Source organism: Hippichthys cyanospilos, chromosome 15 (genome assembly GCF_059441005.1).
Source record: "Hippichthys cyanospilos isolate Australia breed blue-spotted pipefish chromosome 15, RoL_Hcya_1.0, whole genome shotgun sequence".
NCBI classification, from domain to species: Eukaryota; Metazoa; Chordata; class Actinopteri; order Syngnathiformes; family Syngnathidae; genus Hippichthys; species Hippichthys cyanospilos.
Window position 1 is genome coordinate 7,390,586 of NC_142383.1, and position 26,526 is coordinate 7,417,111.

Here is a 26,526-nt window from a genome sequence, read left to right on the forward strand (position 1 = left end):
TATTTGTTTATTTGTGGAAAAATATTAAGAAATGTATTCCTTTGATATTTATCTGTAAATGCATTTGTACAAATTAAGAAGCTCTAATCAACAAACACCTTATCTCTAATAGGTGTCTGGTGTCATCTGCAGTTTAGTACATGAACAATCCTGGCTGCTATTAAATGAGTATTTTATTGCAGCTGCATCATGTCCTCTTTCTTGCTGATGGACTCAGATGATGCCTCCTTTATGCAAACGTGCAAATGCAAACACACAAACACTCAGTGGCAAAGTGCATCGCTATGTGATTGAGCATATGATATAATATGTAGTAAGAAGGCCGGTTAACGCAAGATGGAGGCCGGGAACTGGGAAGTGAAATGATCTGTCAGCAAGAAGGTAACCTGAAAAATGATAGACAGTTGGAGCAGAAGGGTGTCTCGATAGAAGGTGCGAAAGATGAAAAACCAAGCCGGGAAGTAGGTGTGATAAATTGCCGCTGCTGCTTAAAGTAGATAAAATGAGACAAGTGACTTCCTTACATGTATTTATCTCTATAGTTTCTGGCTGTGCCTTTGTAAAGTGACATGTTACACCGCAAGGAGGCAAAGCAGGCACAGGAAAAACACGATGACAAGATGATAAATATACCGTATACTGTATACTCTATATATGAAAGCCGGGCAAAATGTGCAATGAAAGACAGCAGCCGAGATACATCAGCTATCAGCTATTACTATCAGAATTGGCAAAAGGACAAACACCTGTCCTAAAAGTGCTAATGTAATTTAATTTGATTTCATTTAATGCACATTTTTTTTCTTTGGACAAATCTCAAGGCACACCACCTGGCAAAAATGTAAAAATCTTAAACTCCTTTCCTTATATTAACAATATAAAGTCATTCTAATCATGCTCGGCTCAACCTCAGAAAAGATGTGTTCCAATAGGATTGTAAACTGACTAATATAAAATGCTAATTTAGTTAATGATGGTGGGTATGAATCATCTTTAGGAGTTGACGAGATCAAATCACTTTCTAAAAAGGCCAGTGAGTATGTTTTTTTTCTCCAAATATGTTGCATCATCATCCATAATAATGCTTTCCGGTTCACGTTTCTTCATTTTGTTCTTGTCTGTTTTCCTCTGTTTTACAATTCCCCGAGATCCCAATTATCAATGCCAAGAACTCAAATGCAATTGACTATACCTTTCTGTATGTACATTGTTTTATGTTGTCATCATTCACTATTGTTGTACAAAAGTAACAAAGCTGTTTTCAAATGGAGTAAGAAACGTGTTGTCAAGAAAATACAAAATGGGGGTTAAGATATTTAATTATTTGTATGTAATTGTTGTTGTTGTTTTTTTCAAATCCTATCTAAAAATGTCTGGGGGGAAAAAACTTTTTACTTTTTGTTGTTGTGGTAAATCAGGAAATTGATACACAACAAAAAGTGGCTTCAGTCATTTTTTTTTTTTTAACAGACTAACAGATGCAGTTGTTTCCATTTACCTTCTGTTGTAATAGGGTTTTATGCCAAGTACTTGCTGTCACCTAACTAACTGTGTTGGCTTCTGTGCAACCACCGAATAATTAGAAAATAATACTGAATTAAAACATTGTTTATCCTGTCCGGCGCAGACCTGCTCCAATGTGGCGTGTTCTTAAGTTTAGTTAACAACTCATGTTTAGCTTAAAAACAGATCTAATCGGCACACAGAAAGCATACAGTTAGAGATTCAAATTTAGATTGACATGATTAAAGAAAAAACACTAACTATGTAAAAAAACAACAACAAAACATTCACAAGTAGAAATACTTGGAAAGTAAAAAAGAAGTACAAAAGAAGTGTCTGCCAAGATTATGCGCAAGAAAGCACCATTTGCACTATTATGACTAATAGCTGACTGCATGTTGCATTTCTATCCCTTCATTAAAAAGAGCACATTGCAGATGATTTTGATTCAACAAAAAGATAATTCGCTTTGATGGAGGACTACGGAAGTAAAAAATAAAAAATAATTCTAATATATATCCCAAGGATTTTAAATAATTTAAAATCAAATAAGGTTAGAAACTGTATTTGATAGTAAAATGATTAATCAATTATAAAAACATATAACAATGAATTAGTCAATAGATTAGGTGTCAATTCATTGATGAATTTTTGCATCTTTACTTTTAATAACTGTAAATTACTGCTTGCGTTCTGTTTATTACAGTGAGATACCGTAGGAGTGAAGCGTAAGAGGATCAAAAATGCTGGAATTGCTCCAGAAGCAGGCACCATCACTTCATTTGTGCTGGTCACACTTTGTCGATGTCTTCACAAACTCATTGCTGCAAAATCTATTCCAAAGATTGATTCATAAAATCAGATGAGTGCTCTGTTGTAATGTGCATTGATGTATTGGAAACTCCCCTCCAATTGCCTTGATAGCAAATGGATCCATACAATTAAACCATTGCATTTTCTCAAATGGTTTACTTAACTGCAGAGAGCACCAAGTATTTATTTGAGTGGATGTTTTTATTTATCAAGATGTTTGTGTAAATGTGTAGGTTAATTGGCATAAGAAGTGGAAAGAGGAAAGCATCCCTTTTCTCCTTAGATACTATTGTGTTTTTTCTTCATTTACATTTATTCATGTTTTTATTACATATTTAAACTTATACAAAGAAATAGGTGAAACGAATTAGGATAAGGCAAGAATGAACCACTTCAATCCATCCATCCATCCATCCATCCATCTGTTCATCCATCCATTTTCTAGAGCAGCTTATCCTCACAAGGGTCACAGGCTTGCTGGTGCCTATCCCAGCTAGCTTCAGGCAGGAGGCCGGGACACCCTGAACTGGTTGGTAGCCACTGTAATCCTGTAGTAGCTATATTTCTTTGTGAGAAATATCTGTAAGCTGTCATTTCATGTCTCCATTCACATTTGTATGTGACTGTGCTGATGTGTTTTTTTTTTTTTTGTTTGTTTTGTTTTTTTTTGGTCACTGTTTTAGGTTTTACAGTAAACCATAAAAGAACCATGTTTGGGTTCTTTCCATAGCGGCTATTCATTGCATTGATTTAAGACATGACCTCTGCTGATGTTTACATTTTGCTTTGCTCTAACTACCATTAACTGGCTTTTGGACCACAATTTGAGGACATGTGGACATGTTATGTTTTAGTCTAGTACCATGGACCATTGACGTACAAGCTTGTTTTGTACCTTGATTATGTTCGTAACTTTCAAATCCTCTTTTCTCATTGCAATGAAGAGAAATTAGCTTTGTATTAGCATTAGTTTAGCATGAGTCCATTTCAAAACCATGTGACGCTAAAAGCTACACGTATTTGAGCTATACTTTAGTTATTGTTTATTTTTTAGTTATATTTCATGAAGTTCAACGTTTCCCCTCAAGCCGCCATTAAAGCTAGATGGGCCTCATACACGCAATGAGGATGACTGCACTATGATTTCTCTATTCTGACGGTGCTATCAGAATAATGGAAACCTCATCATGTGTAGCTTACAGCACGGCACAGCATCGAATTTCAAACAAGAACGCTAGGCTAATAACCGCAGCCTACAGTATATAGCAAAATCATTCTTCTAAGTCTCTGTGGGTCGGATCTTCAGTCCTTGTCTTCCTTTTCCTCTAGTTTCCGTAAAAGCTAAATTTCTGCTTACAAAAGCACATGAACAGTGGCTTGTTTCTCACATAAATTCGTTCACTTGTATCTCAAGGCGCTATGTTATAAACAATCCTTAATTTACAATTTGAGGTGTGATTTATGACAAGCCTATATGAACAAACAGATGTGCATTTTTTTTCCTGTTGGCCACCATTTGAAAACATACGAAGTATAATTAAACATTTTTGGAATAAATCCCCATTGGGCTAACATCTGGTGTTGTGTTGTGTTGCTTGAACCGCTCCAAACTGCTGAGCGAGCAACGCCAGACTTCGAAGAAAATACAGTTGTACGCGAAATAAGATACCATAATGATCCTCTTAACCTGCTGTATTTCCTCACCAGTTCACACCATTGCACATGACAGAGCAGTGCACACATGGGACACATTAACCTCTCTTCCTCACACACGCACGTATATTACATGTATTACTTCCTTAGGGCAAGGCACCAGCTGGGGTGTTTGGTGTTACCGTAGCAACATTATCTGAAGGTGTGGCATTTCTTGTATGATAGCAATGGTACGTAGCGTTTTTGTAAGTGTGAATCTCCCTAATGGAATTAACTGAACAAATGGTATTGACACACTGACTTGGTTAGCTCACAATTGGTTCTCATTCATTTACTCTTATTTTTTGCAAATTTCGGCTTGGGAGATTCGGCTTGAAGTCTGGGCTCATTTTCTTCCATCCATCCATCCATCCATCCATCCATCCATCCATCCATCCATCCATCCATCCATCCATCCATCCATCCATCCATCCATCCATCCAAGTGCCACCATGAGGCCAGACCGATATGGATTTTTTTTTTTTTTTAAACAAAATCAGTGCATGATGTAAATATATTTTTAATTTAATTAATTAAGCTCTATGGAGATCAAAGTATCAAAATATGTGTAAATTGAGTAAGATCTTGTAAAAATTGTTGTGTAAATTTAATAGCTAGACAGTGTGTGTGTGTGTGTGTGTGTGTGTGTGTATACATATATTATCAAAGTATTGATTTTGAGTGTGATTTTTCTATTTTCACTGCAGTTTTCTGTTGGTTTTATGTTACAAATATTTTGGTGCTATACATGCAGGCATGTTCATTCTGTTGCAGTCAGTTAAAATAAGATTAAAATAAAAAAAAAAACTTCCATACATCACCCTTCTGTGACAAATATTTTTTATTCCTCAATTTTTGCTGCAGCAGCTCATATACCAGTGCACCTTATAGTCTGAAATTTACCGTATGTTAACAAACAACTTACTTAAAACACACTGATAACGCTTAAATATATATAAAAAAAGTCTGCAAAAAAGTTAAATATAACTGAACTGTGCGATTACTCTGATTGATTTTACAGCAACATCAGTTTGTATGTGGCCACAGCTAGAATGTTGTCATTAGTCGACATGTCAAATTCATTTAAATTGGAATTAGGGTTATGCATTTTATCTGATTTTATCCGCAGAAACATCTAATTAAGAGTGTGTTAACACTAATCAGCAATTTGTATGGCATTCTCTTCATGGTGTGCGATGACTACTGAAGTCATCATGCATGGAATGTGTGTTGCATGCTTCCCTCCATCACTTACTGTATGTGCTTCTGTGCGTGTGCGTTATGGATCCGATTGGCGGCAAGGTCAGTCTCGGGGATTCATACATAAAAGTATACACTCACACTCGGTACGGAGGATGGTAAGGCCTTCGGGCAGCTGATGACATCATATATCTCTGCGCATGATGTCATGCATGGACACACTCCTGTCTCACATAAAATCGTATTGTCATGAAAGCACTGATGGGTTGCTGGTTAGATCAGAGCTGTGAGGACATTGATGAAAAAGCTTTGTTAGATCTCATGGACATATGCATAAAAGAGGATGACTCACTGAGAAACTGGAATTATGAATACCCATTGGCAAAGAAAGCTGTTAGATTTATGGTAGATTATAAACATACCCTCAGTTCAACTGCCAGGATCTTGTGATGTGTATGTATATATATATATATATATATATATATATATATATATATTAAGGAATCATCCAGGGTCCAGGGGGATAGTTGACCAAGTCGGGTCAGTCGAACATGAAAATAGTCCAACTCAAAACATCTGCCTTGAAGCTCTGCCAGAATAATATTAATCATTCCTAAATCATTACAAAATGGAAAAGAAATACCGCAGCAGTACTTAAGGAAAAAAATGTTTGATGTATCTGTAATATACAGTATATAACATCAAAGAGTAGTTAAGGGATGTTGACCATAGATGTAATCGATAGCGTGTTTATGCTAATCGCAATTGCAAACTGGTATACATAGGTATACAAATTTTGTTTGTCTAAAAATGTATAGGAGATAATACGTAGTATGAAGTTTTATCCACTTAACTCATATTTAGTCATAGTAAATTATACAAAAAAAATCTCACGTTCAAACTTAGTTGACTATTTGAAAAAAGTGTGTGCGGGGGGCAATCCTTAAATGAAGTAATTGATATTTTCATCAATTTTTTAAAGATTCAGTAGCGGCCCTGATTTCATTATGATATACTGTATAACATATACAACTGAATTGAAAACCCAACGTGTTTAAAAAAATGTTCAGAAGTCAGTATCTGTGGTTGGTTTTTATGGTTGGAAAATTAATGTAAATATTAGTCATGGCTGTATGGATAAATAGTCGTTTTCAGTATAACTGGTAATTTTCACTTCGTGTCTAAATCTTCCCATGTGCCTGTATGCACTCTCTTGCATCTGGTCATGTTAGAGAGCACTTAAATCACACAAGCATACCTTTTAAATTCAATTTTCCAGTTGAAAATCTTTATTGATTACATAGTGTCATTCACTAAGAGCACACTAACGAAAGATTGATCAATAGAAACCCAGATAATTGAACCAGTGAGGACTTGAATTACAACCCTGCTCAAAATCAGAGGGACACAGCTGCTGTGCAGAATTTATTTTTGTAAGAGCAAAATGCTAACTCACTGTGGTTTTGCTAATTCGGTTGACTGGTCTACACCAAGCTGGGCATGCTGGGTGCAGCATATACTGTAATGCCCTTGGAGTGCCCTTGGAGATGCACTTGGCGTAGTGACAATTTGATGGCAGAAAGTCGATCTAAACTTAGACATGTTCGGACCATATCTAAGGGCTGGCGGAGGATAGACACCTTTCCTAATGTGATTTTAATGAATTTGATGATGCAAGCAGACAGATTTGGTGAACATCAAATGCACAGTGGACCCCTGCTATTTGCATGGTAAAGTTTCCACTCCATGGTGCAGGTGTATGCTCCACCATGTGGAGACCATGTTCACAGGGCATGACTATCCTGTCACATTTAAAGGGAAGAGAGAAGCCACTTTGATTGAGTTATTCAAGTAATTGTGGCCACCTCCTCAGTGGCGCAGCTCTTCCTGCATCAGATCAATATAGGTATTGGGCAGTCATTTATACTGCAATGTAGGAATCATATCAAAAGTGAAAAAGTTGTGTAGGGACACCCCTAGTGGCCGTGGACACCACTGGTTAGGTTTATCTAAAGTTTAAAGTGACCATGGATGTGTATGTGAGTGGGATTAGTGTATTTTCCCAACCTGCTCAAGTGTGATCAGCTGCAGCTCAAACTCAACTGTATAAAATAGGTAGATGGGATGAAAAAATGCATAGATTTTTTTCAATAAAAGCGTTTTTGTTGTGCAGAATTCTACGATAGGCCTCACTTGTTGTAGGTCATCAGGGAGATAGGAGAATCAAAGCAGATTATGCAGTACAGAATGGGACTGCGTCTCCTGCTGCCTCAGCGGGAGTCTTGCTGTATGTCACATCTTTTCCCCCAGCTGTCACTCAGTCCTGGAGGTCTGTTTGCACACATTACACTGACTGACGGCTCAACAACAATGCTGCAGGTTGTGTGGACTTTGTGCAGAAGTACATATCAGCATCTACCTGCTGAGCTGCCCCAAGACATTAACGCTTGGCCATGTGTGCAATTGTGTGTTTTTGTGCTCATTCTTAACACAAGAACAGTAGAAGGTCACAGTTATTATTAGACTTGAGGTCTTGCCTTTTCCAACTCAGCTGCGGTCATTTTACCTGGTCACATTTTGTCATTTTCTGCTGCTCTTTTGTTTCCTTGACCAAGAAAAAGGATAAGTGCCGAAATTTATCAGCTCATGTGTCATTGACTCATAAAGTTTACATCACAAAGTTATGGAAAATAAGGTCTTATTAATGAGACCTGGCAATACAGTGCGCCCCGTGTTAGGACATTAATCCGTTCTGCGATTGGGGTCGTAAGGCAAATTCGTCGTATAACGGGCAATCCAAACCTATGTTAAATAGCTAATGCGTTTAGAACCCCAGGTAAAATTATCAAAATTGTACATACATATTAAAAATTGGTAACAAAATAGTATAGTAAGTGCTACATATATATATATATATATATATATATATATATATATATATATATATATATATATATATGTATATATATATAATATACATGTATACAATCAGAAAACATAATAAATAAAAAATATAGAAAGGATTTATTTACCTTGAGTGCTGTTCGTTAGGCCCATAGTCCCTAATAAGGATTATCTTCAGCATCGTTTCCATGTAAATCATCCTTTTACTTCTCTCTTTAATGTCACTAGCAATCTTGGGACCCATGGCTAACTCTTTCAACTTTGAATTAAGCAGTAAAATGCACTATAAATACGGTTTTGTAACCACTAATAATGGAACAAAGCTTTAGCGTTCTGTCATTTTGAAACAAGTGAGGCTGACCAATAGCAGACCACCATCTACGTGAGGACACGTCGACAAATAGCAGACCAGAATTGTAGTGACAAGTAGCAGGGACGGCAAATGAATATAAGTGTAATTACCTAAAAACGCCTGCAGATGGAGATGAAACAACACAAATACAGCTAAGCCCCTAAGGTCATGACAGTTGTTTTGGTCGCATAAGTGGGAAAATGTCATAAAGAGGGGATGAAAAAATTCTGTATTCCATGTCGCAACATGAAAATAACATAAATCAGGGACGTTGTAACACGGGGGTTCACTGTATTTGTTTTGCTTCGCCTTCTTTAACAATGTCCTTATCTGGGTCGCAGGTGGACTTTGGTCTTTCCCAACTGACTTTAGAATTGGTTGCTAGCGAATCACAGGGCAAACAGCCAAGACAAACAACCATTCACATCTATCTTTCACACCTATGGACATTAACGAGTCTTCAGTTACCCTAACATGCTTGATTTGGGGTTGTGCCAGAAAGCCACAGTATTTGGTAAAAAGCGCTGAGTGAGCATGCAAAGCTCACACATGAGGGCCAGATTCAAGAAATGAACTCTGACCGTCAGAACTCAGGCTTGGTAACCACATATCCATCTCTATGAGAAAAGATTTGTTTCAAAATAATACCGTTAAATGCATATCTGATTTTCACTTTTTTTTTTTTTTTTTTTTTGGGGGGGGGGGGGGGGGGGATCCGCAACATATTCACAATTTTCATGATTTTCAGGTGGAACAAACATGATCGCAATTTTCATGTAAGGTTGGGGGTCTATTTTTTTAAGACCGACTACATATGAATGCACCACATACCTGTAGTTAGAGGCGAGAGCGAGCATGTGCAAACTATGGCCCGGGGCCATATGTGGCCCATTAAGCTTTTTAATCCGCCCCCATGAACTTCTGTGAAGAAGCCTTCACTAGTAGAAGACCGTCTTTCAAGTAAAGGCAAACATAAAAACTAGCTCAAAGGAAATGAATAAGGGTCATATTTTGTTTCCCAACTTCTGTTAAACGAACACACAATAGAAGGTCTGATAAGGCTTGTTTTCCATCTTACAATTCCTCAAAACAAGATACGATTTAGTCACCTTCACTTGGGAGAGCAACACTGCCTCCTGGCTAACAGATGTTGAAGAGGCCTTTAGTTATGTTTATGTTATAGAGACCTTGCAAAAACAAACAACCCTTAACATCCACACCAAAGAAAACAAGTGCTACGTAGCAGATGCTAAAGTTGTTAGCTAATGCCTATTTTGCTCACAGTGCACAAGACCATCTCTTGCTTTTGTTTGTTGCTCAAGTTTTTGACAGACACAATTTGGGGAGTAGGAAATTCCTCATTAAATGTCGGTTTATTTTTTAACCGACCGCTTTGTTGTTGCCATCCAAAGATATTTGTTTTTTAAAATCATACATCATTGTTTGCCTCAAAAAAGATCGTGTTGAAACTATCCTAACAACATCCCAAAGTCCAAAGCTGGCTTTGCAAGCATTCCAGGGTCAATGAGTCTGTGACATTACTGCATATTCCGTCATCATTACAGTACTCATGTGACTTAAAAACCATTATACCCGTGTGAACCAGTCAGAACGTATCGGTAGAAGTTAGGCTGGAGGGCACAAAAGGATTAGAAGAGTCTCGAGAGCATTGATACTGAACACGTACATGCGTGCAAATTCAGTCAGCCCCCCTTAGTGGGGACAGGAGCATTGCATGGCCTTAATGCCATAATCCTAGCCTGTACCCCCCCCCCCCCCCCCCCCCCCCACCCACCCACCCACCCAAAAAAGGAGGGGGGGGTAGAGTTACTAAGCACAGGACAGCTACTCACAACTCTGCATTTTTGGTGGGATTCCCCTTCCACTCCTAAAGCTTTCCCTGTTTTCCACCCCCACAGCCAATACTACTGTTTTAGGCGTTACCATGACAACAGGGTCAGCAGCAAGCCCCAGGGGCTGAAAACAGAAAAGGTGCCCTCCAGTCTGTTTTGCACACACTCCCTCTTTTTTTGGGTCTCTACTTTGTTCATTTGTGTAAATACATGATGAAAAATGCAGACTTTGTGGAAATGCTAAGCGAATCTGCTATGACTGAAAGATGATTTCCTTGTTTTAAATGTGTGTTTGTTTTGGTTTTTTTTTTTTTTGGTTAATATTTATTCAAAGTTAAACAACCGTTCATTTAGGATTAGTCTACACGTAGCTAGGTTCTTGAAAACAAACAGTAAATGTCTCCGGTTTTCCCTACGTTCTATACGTGAAGGGAAGAATTGGAAGAATTGTGATTTGATAAGCAGACACATTCGCTGACAGGTGCGCTTTCTTGTAATGTTTGGAACCTTAGTTACAGGCAGGTGTATCGTTTTTTTTTTTTCTTCTTCTTCTTCTTCTTCTTGAAGTGATGCACATATCCACATGGGTTTCGCCATATGAGCTCGACGCATGCATCGATGCACTGGTGTTATCAGACCCATAAAAATTGATTGCTTGACTGGGAAAAGTACTGCCTTGAAAATACGTGTAGGAGTAACGCTTTGACTGAAAATTACATCAAATGTCCTCTAACATGGCTCTGAATGTCACATGACCCAACAGATTAGCCAGAAAATATGAATTTTACTTCTGATGGCTAAAGTTTAGTATCCCTTTACTAATTGAAAGTGCACTTTTTTTTTTGCATAAACGTAACGGTTATCTCTGTGTGTGCGTTGAAAATGTGGAGACATAAAGGAAGTGTCACATCCCACCGCGCTTTTCGCTGTCATCGCCGTCATGTTTTTCCACACTCACCTTCCCCTTTCACAGTATAGCGAGTACGTACTGTATGCGCCTGCCACTGTGATAACAGTGCTTATCTTAGATGACCTGCTCTTACTGCCTGTCTGGGCTCTCAACACAATATTGAGCCCCATCCATCAATAGTCACTCATACACACACACATATACACACTCTGTGCTTGCGCCCTCTGGGAAAGCAAAGTCCTGCATCAGCTGTTAAATTGCCTTAACTCTCACTCCTGCTAATGGGCTAGCCGTCTTCCCCCATCCTTAGTTAGCCTCTCTGTCTACATTTAATGAGGTTCTGTTGTTCCGTCTGTCTGCCTTGCCATACAGTCTGCAGTTTCTGTTGCATGCTGCTTGGTTTTGTCTCAAGGTTCATATAAGCGTGTCTACCATAGGTTGGCTTGGTCGCAATTTGATGCTTCTCCCAATGGAATTCAGCAGAGCGGTCCTATTTAGCATTACAGACTGGATACAGGATGACGGTCTCTTGTTTAACTGACTTAAATTCACGCTCTGTTCACTTTCACAGTTTGCTTGATTGCGATCAATGCAACTCGAAGATATGTTTTTGGAACATAGTAGTCAACTGGGCTATACAGAGACCGTCTTGTGCCAGGGGATGAGAAAAATATTTTATTTGCTAATCTGTACCCAGTTTAGTCATCCGTATTCATATTTTAGTCGTGTTCACTCACATTTTAGTAATCTGTTCCCACATTTTGCTAATCTGTACCCACAATTTACTAATCAGCTCCCACACACAGTTGAGTAATCTACTCCCAAAATTGATTAATCTGTTCCAACAGTTTACATTTCTGTACCCACATTTTAGTAATCTGTACCCTCAATTTACTAATCTGTTCCAACAGTTTAGTCATATGTACCCACAGTTAAATAATCTGTAATCTAATCTTTATTTGTCCCCATAGTTTACAATTTCACACTCACCGCTTACAAATCTACACTCACAGTTTAGTCATCTGCACCCACAATTTACATAAGTAGTGTTTTTTTTTTTTTTCCTTACAGTTCTAATCTGCGGCCCCTCTGAGGAATTTTCTGCTTTTTTCCCTGGGTTTTCCCTAGCTCCTCTGGCGTCCATTCACATTCTAAATACATGCACGTTAGGTTCCATGACAAAAATGTGTGTGTGTTTGTCTATACGTGCTCAATGATTGGCTCCAATTTAGCCTAATGTGGAAAATCGCAACGAAGCTCTCAGCTTGTTAAACAGCAGCTTGTTTAGGCATCAAATAAATTGGGCTTGAATGAGTGTCTCTTTTGGCTCGTTGGTTACCAAGTAGCTACATTACAACAATATTCTACCGCATCTCTCTGTGTGCACAACCTTTCTTTATTTTTGTTGATGCAAAAAGCAATATCAGCGATATTGCATCTCTTATAGCTATTGTACGTTATATAAGATATTAAAGTAGATGTCTCTTGTGTCTTCTAAACTTGTCATATCACTTTTTCTCACTGTTTTATCTAGACTTTTTTATTGTCAATTTGTCTGTGTCCCTGACAAATCCATGAAGCGTATCTAAAGTAGAGCTTCACTCAATTTTCAATTTACCCCATAACTGCTCACATATAGACACACACACACACACACAACAGATCTATTGTTGTGGATTCGTTTGGGCCTCCTATGAGTTTCTACGGAGACGAGCAGAAGCAATAAGCGCACACTTGACCCCGTCGCTGTCTTTTTGGCCTCCGCACACACACCTCAAATCTAATCTGGGAAGAGTGAGCCTCTGAGGCGATATTCCTCCATGTGCCCATGAGGACTAGAGGAGAGCAGGGGAGGAGGGCTTGAAGGGGGTGAAGACATGAGGAAGTTAATAATTTCATTTTGCACTGACCTGGGGAGGAGGCCATCGATCGCTTGCCTCTTGTAGTCATCTCGTATCACCGTCACAGACACACACGGTCAAAAACTTTCTGACGATGGAGAGTTGGTGTCACAGGATGAAAGATACAGTAGACGCAAAACTAACTACTGTATATTTCTTTTGCCGTTAGTTCTGGGTTCTTAAAGCGGAAGTCAACCCAAAAACTGTCTTTACAATAGTACGGTCTATGAAGCCCCACTATTTTAAACACAGTATTTGGATTAATATTGTACTTGTGGAGTTTGATTCATTCTGCAAAATACACCCATTTTCATCCATCTCATTTGCCGCTTGCTGTTGACTGAAAATTACATGACAGTTCCTCAAGGCTCAAGTTTTGACCAATCACAGCTCAGCTTGTGAATGTCACAAAAATCTATTTCATGTTACCTTTGGTTTGCACGAGGCACCTGTAAAATACATTGCTACGATTATTTTAACTTTTTTTTTTTTTTTTTTTGCTGCATGCCAATCATGGTGTCCAGTTTCATTGGTATCACATGTACAATAAAATGGATCGCTATTTTTTTTTCTACACCAGTTACATGCATTTTTTTCAATGTATTCTTGTGTGTGAGTCATCAGAATTAAAAAAATGCAAAGTTCAGTTTCAAGCATTTCACAAAGTTAACTGCTAATAAATTATGGCATCCACATGATCCTAACAATATGACTGTAACAATATGACTGTCAGAGCTAATTTTCTACTTACTGTATAATTGCTCATTTGTTTCACTTTTTCCAATTCAACATCTATCAAAGGCTTACTGTATACAGTATGTATTTTACTTTTTGCAAAAATGGCTATGATATATAAAGGCACTAGTCTATTCTGTCTAATCATCTGGATTGAAGATCGCCCGTTGCCACAGTTAAATTTGCCCATCCCTGGCGTATATTTTTTTGTCCCCCCTCATTGTCGTCATTGAGATGAGCTAATTCAGTCGTAACATAATCAAAGGTCACTATGGGGCTTTCTCTTGAAAGCTTGTCTGGGTTGCATCTCTTCGCCATGTGGCAAAACCCATTTTGCTGACCATTTTATTTTTAAAGTACCGGTAATTGTCAAAACGTACAGGAAGTGGTTGATGTCACCAATGGAATAATTCTTCCCTATTTATCCCCATTTACACATAAAAACACCACCTACAAAGTGCACTGTGTTTCATGTTGTGCAGTCTATTGCAATGCTTTGCACATATTTTCAATTTGGACTCAAGTAACTGAGCGGAAAATGTCTCAAAAGCAGCTTGACTTATTTCGTTATTATGATTTCTTTCGCTGCTCGAGAGTCTTTGAAGGTAAATAAGCCTGAAAATGTTTGCCGGAATTTATTTTCATGTATTACAACTGCAAATTTCCCCAGAGTGTCGCTTATTTGTGCAAGCAAGCGGCGAGTAGATAGCTTTGAAATCTGAAACATGATCCTCTTGTTTGTGTCTGAGTGTGTGCGTGCGTGTGTGTGTGTGTGTGTGTGTGTGTGTGTGTGTGTGTGTGTGTGTGTTTTGAGTCATTGTAAATCTGCTGAAGGACTCTGCATTAGATCTGAACAATAAAGGCTTACTTATTATGATTTATTCCCCTTGGCAATCAGGTTGGGGTCAATTGCATTGTTGTGTGCACATTTGTGTTGATGATGTAGATGTGATGCAAGAATGCATCTTGCATATTTATGTTGCGTTGTTATATGTTTCATTGCCTTTATATTTTTATTTGTATCGTCTTCTATATTTAATTTGAGCCTTAGATGTCACTCACGTACTATTTTTTTTTTTTAAATAAAATTAAAAAGTTCTGTAGTTAATGTTATCGCCATGAATGATTTCATGTCTTTGGAATTAATATAAACTTAAGTTGTCCAAACTGTACATCTGAGCTTGTTCTCATGAGTATGAATGTACTAGGCATGGTTAATCAAGACAAACTGCATCCATGTGCTGTTGCTTCTATTGAATGTATTAAAGCAAGCTTATAATAACAGGAGAAAAATGTTTATTGAGGCAACATGAGCGCAGCAATTGTTGCCAGCAGGGGGCAGAAATGTCATGTGGGCTTGTTGATAGTGATTCCTTGCTCCCGGTGTCTCCTATTCAATGCGTGTCCTCTGTCACTATTTTTGGACTTTTTGTCTGTATTGATTCTGGAAAATTGTGATTCATTGAAAGGGAGATGGGGGGAGCAAAGAACCTGTATCTAGGCGGTCATGTCACATCTCTGCCCCCTGGTGGCAATTATAACTTCATGCATGTAGTCTCGACAAATATCTTCCCCCAGCTATGATAATCTTGCTTTAATACAACCAGCAAACCAAAAATGCATTTAGATGTTTTTGTTTGTTTGTTTTAGAAACCATATAGAGTGAGCATATAAATTTCTTCTTGCAATTTTCTTGTGACCAGTTCAGAGTGTACCCCGCCTACTGCCCAATGCAGCTGGGATGGGCTCCATCACGCCTGCAACCCTTGTGAGGATAAGCAATTAATAAGATGGATGATTGGGTATATTTTTCATTCGGAGCACAAAACCCACACCTAAAATTGGATTTTTATTAGTTTGATTAATCAATTATGATTACTTAATTTGTTAAAATGACAATACAATTTAGTATCCTTACAAAAATGTTCCATACTTGTTTTAATCACATTTTTTTTTACCTATGTCATTGACAAATGACATGTCCACATTTGTCCAAAATTCTCATACTGTATAATAATATGATTCTAATAGACTCCCAGCAATATCCGGACTATATACTGTGAGTGTAAAATAGATGCCACTTCAATTAATTGTTCTTTTTTTGTCCCCCTCTCCTTTTTGTTTTCTTTAGTTCTCCAAGGAGAAATACCTGCTGGAGTCTCCTCCTGAGAAGCTGCGTAAAGAGCTGGAGGAGGAGCTGAAGCTGAGTCCTGCTGACATCCGGAGCCATGGCTGGTACCATGGGCACATACCCAGAGAGGTGCGAATCACTAACATATTCCATTTGCCCATTTTCTATCGTGCTTGTCTTCAATAGATTGTAAAACTGCTCAATAAAGTTCTATTGAGTAACCCAACATGTAAACTTCACACAGAAAGCTCCACAAGAGATTCTGATCGTACCAACCACACTAATGCTGTGCTGCCTTTTAAGGTGTTGGAAAAAAAAGACAGAATAAGAGCATTTAGAGTGCATACATCAGCCAATGCTTTTATCAGCACCAACATAAATAAAAGATGGCTACTCTGTTTGCCTATGCCAGGATGGCCATACTGTGCAGTACATTTGAGCAGAATGGGACCACATTTTATTTTTAAATAGAGAGATGTTCCAGGTGGATTGTAGATGAGGTAGAAAAACAATATAGAGTGTCTGTAGAATATATTAAAAAAAACAGTATTTTAATAAGGAACAATGATCATTTTTTATTTAGTAGTCATACGTGATTTAATTGAAATGAAACTATATACTGTATCTATTTACTTTTTTAAATTAATTATTTATCAAATAATAAAATTAAAATTATTTATAAATACATCAATACGTTCAACCAGCTTTGATATGAGATAAATGATGAATGAGTACATGCAAAAACAAAATAACCATTTCTAGATGGAAAACTTTTAAAGCAAATGCAACAACTTTTACAGAACTTCATAATTCTCACATGGGGGCCAAAGTAAAGCGTATATTTAGTCATAAGTGGCCCACGGGCCAGCCAACTGCAAGGCACACAGAGACGAACCTTAATAATTACATATACATAGAAAATAATTTTCATTCACTTATTGGCAACATTTATTTTTTTACTAACCATTGCTTGCTAATTATGCACCACTAGTCACTATTAATAGATTTCCAATTAGTCAGGGTTTAGGGCAGTGTCTCTCAACTTTATTTTTATTATATATTTATTTTCTAAAAGAGTTGTACAAGTATACCCAAATTTTATCCTTTTTAACACTGACAAAAGGAAAATGTTTACCACTTTTTTTTTTACAGCATTTAAACAGGTTAAAGGTTTGTTTATCCAAGCAGAAAAGAAGTGCATCAAAGTGCCTAAAAATGATACCAATTCTTATTTATTCACAATTACACTTCAAGTGGCAAAAATAAATCCTTTTCTCTGGGGTCATCCGTTCCCCCCTAGGCATCACCCCCCCACTCTGAGAAGGACTGGTTTAGGGTATTGATCCAATACCAATTTGGAGTGATCAATGAGTCAATACGTCAGCAGAATTGTCAAAACGTCATTGGTCAAGTAACATAATCATGGTTGTGACTTATTACCATTGACTTCAACCAATCTAGGGTGTACCTCAACTCGCACCCAAAGTCAGCTCACATTTGACCCTTATTATGTGCTATAGAAAATGGATGGCTAGGCCTTGTAACATTAATGTTTTTATGTGACAATACCAGATGAAAACCTTGTATCTTTATCCATTAGCCTTATATAACAAACTGTAGACAAAGAGTTGTGCTCAGTAAACAAACTCACGGTGATGAGAACCACCTGGACAGATGTAATTTAACAAGATTAATGTGTGTGTTGATGAGTATTTCAAGCGGCCTTGCTATTTAAGCGCTCACTTGAGCGGCATTTTAGCAGAGCAAACACTGGGTGACACCGATTAATGACGCTCATCGTGGCTCTCTGCTCTGCGGGATTGACTTTAGTATTCACAAAGAGGGACGCGGTGCCAAGCAGACAGCTGTATGCACCACTCGCAAATGCAAGTGGATTTCGCAGCTGGCCACAAACACACACACACACACACACACACACACCGGCACCGTGCACGCAGAGATGCACCCACATGTTGAAGGTGTGGCTTGAGTCTCGTACACATACATATGCTCAATTAGGCTGTCTGTGTTTTTGTTTTTTTCCATTTTGCATCTTATGCATATTTAATGGGGCTGTCCCAATGTAAACTTAGGGGGAACTCGAAGCACTCTGCCTACCACATAACACATAACTCTTTTATTTTAATCGCATCCACTGAGCATCTTTATTAAGAGCCCTGTATAGTATTTTTTACATTAAGATTCAAGAGTTTTATTGTCATATGCAATGAAATTCTTATTCTGTTCACTTCCCAGCAGACGACATTCCATAATCGAGCAAATAATAAGGTAGGCAATAAAACAAAAAACAACAAAAAAATAGGAATAGAGCAATAAGGAATAATGAACCAAAATAATGAACCACTAATAAATGAATAAACTTACATTCTGAGCATATTACAAAGTAGATTGAGTGGAAGAAACTGTATACATATGAGGGAGATATAATAGGGAGCAAAATATCAAGTAGTGCAAAATATTGTATATAATATAAATATAAATATATATTTTGCTTGAAATGTAGACATTTTTTCTCCCTAAATATCCTTCATAAATACTGTAAATGACAAGTAACAAGAATTATTTTTATTGTTGAAATGAAGTTTTGGATATTTTAATTGTACAATTAAATAAATTTGGAATTTAAAAAAAAAATGAGAAATGACCTGGCCTGTTATTGATGTATTGTATGTGTTGCATTGTAGACATTTCCACCTTTAACTAATAAAAATATATATCATCACATTTTTATTAATCATATTAAATGGTTGATGACTTTTAAAAAACGTTTACATCTATTATTTATATGCCACATTAATTTATTTTAATGTTATTTTAACATTATTTATTTTTTTTAAATAAGGTTTTGAATATTTTATATATACAGTACAGTTTAACCAATTTTTGACTTATTGACAAATGGCCCAGTAGGGTGGCAACAGTGACAAAGGGTGGCCATGGGGACCCCTAGCAAATTAGCGAATGAGCCATGTTTTTACTGCCCCCTGCTGGTCATTGTGTGTGCATATATGAATGGGTGCGTCCAGTTTGTCAGAGACTTTCTCATAACATTACTGTAGTATTTGATTCTGCTTTATAGTTCCACTCTTATGCTATTTCATTTCTTTAAAAAAAAAAAAAAAAATCATGGACACTGTTTTTTTTTTAGTTTGTTCTTAGTTTCACCCAACAAAACTTTTATGGATTGATTGTCCTCAGTTATATTCAAAACAAAGTGTTTTTCTCCCACAATAATGCTGAACACAATAGATTTCAACTGGTTTAAAAAAAAAAAAAGAAGCTTGTCAGCAGTCGCTGCTGGCACCTTATTTGTCTCAGCCAGCTTGAACAGCACAGCAGATGCAATTTGGCAGCTTTTTGTCATTGTTGTGCAACACAAAAATGTCCTAAGGCATCGTTGTAATTAATCCTGATAGACCAGAGTCCTATTATTTAACTGTCAAAAACTGATATTAAAAACATTACGTTTTGACAAACGATGTAGCACATATGTGCCTATTTTTGTCTTTAGGATTTGCAGCCTATTTTACACTTTTATTCAGTTTATTTAGAGAGACTGTGTGGATTAATGAATGCAGTTTGGAGACAGGAGAGAAGTTCCTTTTTGTTTTTAATATACAGTCTTTGTTTTCTTCAAGAGACTTGAGGACATCACGTTTAGAAAAGCAATTATGTCATAACTGGCTCAAAGCACTTTGACCAAACAGATTACTCCTATGTCATTGCTATTCTTCTGACCAGCATTATCAACCTTTAGGGCATGCAGCTATGGCTGTAAACTGAATACCTTGTCAGGGTTTTATATATATATATATATATATATATATATATATATATATATATATATATGTATATATATATGTATATATGTCTATATATATGTATATATGTCTATATGTCTTAGTATCTTTCTGTGTCCATGTGCAGGTGTCCGAGACTCTGGTGCAGCATCACGGAGACTTCCTGGTGCGTGACTCCCTAATCAATGCAAGTGACTATGTGCTGACCTGTCAGTGGGATAACGAGGTGCTGCATTTCAAGATCAGTAAAGTCCTGGTCAAATCCAGTGACACCAAGGTACGCACACTCGACTTCAGTGTAAATGTCATCTTGGCAGCCTCTCAGCTGTCAGGCATCTCAGCTGCAAGGCAATGGGCTGTAGATACTGTAACAGACCACCATACATTCATACTATTCATGATAATAAATAAAATGATTTTTAAAATATAAAATGACGGTAGCAGCTCGCCTACAGGATTGTTAAGGTGTTTAACGTACTGACTAACATGGGTTTTGTATGCTTCATCTTGATGCACATTGAACATGACACCTAAAAAACAACCTGTAATCAACCTGTAACCTGTAAGACAAATGTTAACGTTTGGTGAAAGTTGATTTAAACCGTTTTTTTTTCTTTTGTTAATGTTAAAAAGGATATACTTTAGTTTTAGATATACATATAATAAAATATATTGATAATGATCATATTTATAGTCACCACAGTGAGTGGGGGGAGCACAAAATGTCTTTTCTTCCTTGGGGTTAAAAAATAATTGAAGCACTGGCATAGATAAATTCACAAAATCTGTTTTTTTAATAGCAAATCAATAATTTTTCATCAAACTAATTGACAGTCCTGGATCATTTCCTGCAGCTAAATTATAAATCTCTCACAGTAAACCTATATGACATAACACACGGTCACTGCTGTACAATTCCTGGAATAATACTTGAAAATAATTTCAAGAAAGATTGAAATCCTTGTTTATGTTTTTATTGTATGCTCAATATTAGGTGCAGTATGTTCTGGAGTCGCAAAGCTTCGACTCGGTCCAAGAACTTGTTCGCTTCTACGCAAGTCAGCGCAAAGCCATCTCGCAGTCCAACGGTGTCCACATCTACTGTCCGGTGAGCCGGACCCTCCCGTTGCGCTACCTGGAGGCCACCTTCGCTCTATCTGGCAGCAAGCACGGCTGCGCATACTCGCCGTCCAATCAGAGGGGCGCGTACATCAAGAGACGGAGCGTCACCATGATGGACGGGCTCACGGCGGAGAAAATGATGCCTCACAGGTTAGTCCAAACAAAGATCAGTGAAGTATTTTTTTTACTAATACCTACCAAAACTCTCATTCCACATCTCATTTTCAGAATGATTCCATTGTTGTACATGATGTCATTTAATGCTTCTTGTTACACACGCAATCAGTGACTCAGACAGCCCCAGTCCAGTTGAGACACCAGCGGCACCAGCGGAAGCGCAGCCGCAACCTGCGCCCAAATGCAGGTGGTGTGTGTGTTATGTGTGTGTTTGTGAGGCACCAATGAGTAGAGCTAGTACACATGCCACATCCCTGCAGTCCCCTCACCTCATCAGCACTTCCCTGCCAAAAGTGTCAACTTTATTTTTTTTTGTGCAATCCTATAGACATTTGGACCAGATGGACCTATAACCAAGTCACCAAAGTTAAACGTGCACCATAATAACACATGATCAGACATTCAAAGTAACAATACAAGGGAGTAAAAACTTTCTCCAGGATCACACCAAATAATACTGTATCTTCTCTCCCCGAGTATGCACCCATAACCACGCCTCTTCCTGTCATGTGACACAATCCCAAGTCATCTCGACAACATGTAAATCGAATCAATGAGAATTTGTAATATTTGCTATTGTTTTTGCAGCCCATCCACCATTCACCACCACAAAGACGCAATGAGGAACTGTGCCATGAGCATGGACCAGATTCAAGAGTACCGCTGCCCCTTGTCGCCTGTCGGGGAGACGCAGATGTCTCCTGCATACTGTGCAAGTAAGCTCATGTCATTAGATCTTGTCTTTTCTAAAACAGTTGAAAATTGCGTCCTGATGGCTTGCGTTATGGAAGTAAATGCAACATGACTTTTACTCTATTGCAATCATTTGAATAACACCTTGAGTTTTTATCCACATGTATTATTTTTCCCATATCTATTTTAGTTTGTCAGAAACACATTTACACAATTTGACCAATCAAACAGTCAAATGACTGCACAGGTGCCACAGCTGCAAAGAGACTCAATTATGGGAAGCATCTCAGTACTCTACATATATTAACCCTACAGACAGGCTCTATACACAGACTTGAGTGAGAAGAACCAGTTTATAAAATGGAGGGAGCACATAACAAGAGTAAATATGTCTTGCTCTTTCATCTGTCTACCTAAAAACATTGTCATTTCGCCTACAAGATCTCCACCTGAACTTGAGGATATCATTCACAATATTCATAAAATTATTAGAGAATACACTCATGTTATAGTTACCAGTATATAAAAGGTAGGGCAGGGCAATATTTGAATTAATTTGATTAGTCATTTTAAAAATAAAAAAATGATAATACGTGGAATCGAAGTTTTGCAAAAGTGGCCAGAATGCTGAAGAAATGTTCGCAATTAACCATTTAACCCATTCAGTCATAGCCATGTAGTCTCCTGTACTCCAACACTTGTAAATGAATAAATAAAATTGCCTGGACTCATGAAAGATTCGTAAATATACATCTTTGGCATTGAATGAGCTAAATCAAGTTATGCAAAAGCTATGAATGGTAAGTTTACAATAATAATGATGTAAAATATTTTCCGTAGGGTTTATTTTTTTTAATAAATCAAACCTTTATTACTTCAATTAAAATGGAAGAAAATTGTAATCATGCAGAGCAGCTGGCAAAAATCGAGATTCTTTTTTTTTTGGGCCTTACCGCCCTTGCCCCAATCAGAGGGTATAACTGTAATACTTTTGTATATTAGCCAATAAGGACCTTTTTCAGATTTCTTATCTGTATAATTAGGTTATACATACCCTTTTTTTTCACTTTTGAGAATGACTTTCATCACTAAACTAAAAGTAGAATTAAAATTTTTTACCTTGTAAATAGGGGTGCGCCCAATCTATTATTGATATATGATATCTGTCCGGTATCAGCTAAAAAAAAAAAAAAAGTATCACTCAACATTCAAAACCTTGCATATTGTCACTCATGTACAAGCCTCTTCCTATGTTGTTCCCACAATGTACTGGATGTAAAACAATCATTTTGAAAGTAGTGCTGAAGTAAACTTCAAGTGTTTTTTTGTCCGCCTCACAGGTCAGGGACCTGAGTTCGAATCCAGCTTCCTGTGTAGAGTTAGCATGTTCTATTTGAGCCTGCGTGGGTTCTCTCCGGGCACTCCGGCTTCCTCCCACATTCCAAAAATACACATGACAGGTGCTGAAATTGTATCAAATCCATAGCGGTATCAGACAGTACACGAGGTTACAATATCTTCAGTGTGATTAAATGTTAAAACAGAAACAAAAAAACAGGATCATCATATCCTGCTATTGAAACATTTTTTCCCTAAACAACATGATTTTTTTTTCATTTATTTTATATTTATTTGTGGCTTTTTTTCTGAAAAGTATGCACCTTGAAAAAGACAGCCCCTATGGTATTAAGGGATAAATATTCTAGTCATGTTCAATGGGCGTTACGTTATGAAAGGGTCAAGGAAAAAACACTCCCCCAGACACAAGAACTTTTAAAGCCTTCCATTTGACTGAATTAGAGTAAAGGGTATTTCTCTTCTCCAGTCACCAGACAGAGAACCCACTCAGGAGGGCGAGTTCTGGCTGTGGTGCCTCCTTCCCCCATCGCACGGCGTTCCAGCGACCCTCAGCTCAGCCCCTCTTCCAGCAACAACCCTGCAGAGCATCCTGGCAACATTTCTCACTCGGCCCACTCCTCTCCCGCCCATCATCCTGTTCTCCAGTCGCACTCCTCCGACACAGCGGGCAGCTACTGCGACCTCAGACCTTGTTCGGTCGGACCCCCCAAACCTCCCACCAAGAGCTACGTGGATCGGTTGCGGGTGGAGGAGGGAAGGATTGAGGGTGTGAGAGAGGAAGGGGATGGGATGTGCAGCGCTCCTCAGGTGGAGACCACTTCCTTGTTCCGACCATCCAGGTATGAGACAAATGTATTTAAAGGAATTTCTTCTCTGTTTCCATTAGAACCACCAACGCCACGCCCGTTTGAATTCCTTTAGTGAGCAGTTATGACAAATGGTCAGCGGTTCTCAAATGGGCATACAAGTATCTATGGGGGGCTTGTGAAGAATCTTTGAGGAGATGAAATACTAAGAGTTTTTTGTGTAAATCAGCAAATCTAATACAATGCATCTTATTGCCATGACTGGATTAGTTCATGTTTTCTTTACAAATTAAGAGCAAATGAATAGGAACATGATGTAACTTATTGCTTAATTCTGTTGTAATGACACCTTTGCAAAATTTGATATGCCTTATTTTTGGGGCTGTCATTATTGAAAATCAATTATCCTATCAATTCTTCCATTGCCTGATCAAGTAATCCTGCCCCTCCCCCATTTTTTTTTGAACAATCTACTAAGGTTGAATTTGAGTTGGAGTGGATATAGATACTTGTTATTTGTCATCTTCTATACATAGGAATTTTTAGACACCAACAAAATATGCTTATGGTGATTGGTTGGCAATCGCGATTAGCATTAGCGCATTAGCAGTTGTTATTTAAGAAAAAAAAAATCTTCCTTTTATTATACACGTACATAATGTTTTCTGTATGTTACACATGCAATAGTTAAGTCACTTAAAGATGAGGCTTCAACAAAATTCTATGAGTTCACTTGATATTGGAGGTACCTGTTGGCTGCTATGAAGTCAATAACTTCCTGGTCTTCTTCTTTCGTCGTCATCGTCTTCTTCTTGACAAGCAGACTGGGCATGCATTCTGCTTGACTGCCCATGACTGGTCAAAAAATTGGACACCTAAACCTACTATAGATTGTTTATAGTGATAGGTTACATTCTCAGCGCTTTTTATGAGATTTTTTCCCCTATATTTTGGGAAGTTCGAGTGTGCTAATATTTAATGAAAGCTCGCTAATGACTAAATCAGTAAGTGTTTTTAAGCACACAAAGAGCATCAAGTGGTGCACCAAGACAGGCTAAATATTGACTTCTATATAAAACGAATGAGCATTGTGAATGACATAATATTCCAGCAGACGAGCCAAAAATAAAACAGATTATCTTACACATTTTTTCTTCTGGAGATGCTGAATAAAATACGTCTAGAGATAACACTAAAAATGCAGTTCCACTTGTTTGGGGGTACTAAAATAATACTTCACAGGGAATACATCATTGAAAAAAAAGTTGAAAAACCACTGAGTTAAGATACCAAATACAGAATGGTAGATATGGCCCTCTAAAGCTACAGAGTTAATGTGAGCTAATGTTACTGTATCGGGCCATTTAAGCCTGGAACTGTGATATTAGTATGAGTAGCTCCTGAGTAGTTACCGGTATCAATAGGAGTAGTATGTTTAAGTCCCAAAATTTCCTCCAAAACTAATGACAGATCATTTTAAAAGAAGACTCATCCATTACATTTTTTTTCTTAAAATTTCATAAAATTAATTGCATTGTTATCATTCTAATTTGTAAATGGTCTGTGATCATAAACGTTTTTTTAAAGTGGAAGCTGATACACATATTGCCTGCCATTGCAAGTACCAATACTTTGAAATAAGGTCTGGTATCAGGATAATTCCCATACTTGGTAGCGGTGCTTGTCCATTCCTTAATATAATATTGTATATAGTACAAACTTCAAGCAAGCATGAACAATAAAATAAAACTGAACATAATGAGACGTTACATTTTCATAAAATGCACATGCTTTTTCTGTTTCTATTTGCACCCTACTTCTTTTCAGTTTTAAATAATTCATATGTTATGAATTATTTTGTACAGTGCAGGGCAGCGCATTTTAACCTTAGCATAAATTGTATGTACATTGTTGATATTAAAGAAAAAAAGAAAGGAAAAAAAATCCATTCAAACTCTGGGTGAGTCACTGTATCAATCAAGAATGTTTCTTTCACAGTGCATTGTTCATCATAGTACACAACTGTTTTATTATTGCTCACCAGTTTATTAATATTTTAACGTGTTTACATGCAGGTATGAGTCTTGCATCATGCCAGCTGACAATAAACCTCTGGAGATGTCTGTGCTGAAGAAAGTGAAAGAGCTCCTGGCTGATGTGGATGCGAGGACGGCGGCAAAACACATAACCTTGGTGGACTGCACGGTACTTTAACACACACGCAAGCACATATAGGACATAACTAGATATCTCATTCACACCATCAAGGACAAGTGGTGTAGAAATGCACGAATGGACATTCATGCAAAACACGTGCACAAAATACAATAGTTAGCCTCATTTTTCAACTCTGTGTTGGGCAGATTGCGAGAATACTTGGTGTCAACTCAGAGATGCAAAGGATGATGGGAGTGTCCTCTGGTTTGGAGTTGCTCACACTACCTCACGGACACCAGCTGAGACTTGACCTCTTGGAGAGGTGCGCTGTCTTCTACTTTAATGTGTCAATAAGATTGTGTTAGATAAAAACGAATCGGTAACTGTGATGGAGAGC

General features: G+C 37.6%; 1 protein-coding gene across 3 annotated transcripts in view; it reads left to right on the forward strand.

The window, feature by feature from the left end:
* Positions 1-26,526, forward strand: part of sh2d3ca (SH2 domain containing 3Ca) — a 64,455-nt gene that overhangs the window by 29,598 nt on the left and 8,331 nt on the right. For 2 of the 3 annotated variants that reach the window (XM_088435803.1, XM_088435802.1), the window contains exons 2-8: positions 15,995-16,123; positions 19,943-20,092; positions 20,810-21,087; positions 21,703-21,830; positions 23,633-24,005; positions 26,048-26,177; positions 26,336-26,451. In XM_088435803.1, coding sequence (XP_088291929.1) covers positions 15,995-16,123; positions 19,943-20,092; positions 20,810-21,087; positions 21,703-21,830; positions 23,633-24,005; positions 26,048-26,177; positions 26,336-26,451 — 1,304 coding nt within the window. Of the gene's footprint in view, positions 1-15,994; positions 16,124-19,942; positions 20,093-20,809; positions 21,088-21,223; positions 21,305-21,702; positions 21,831-23,632; positions 24,006-26,047; positions 26,178-26,335; positions 26,452-26,526 lie in introns of all 3 variants that reach the window. The other variant, XM_088435804.1, reaches the window with a different exon arrangement.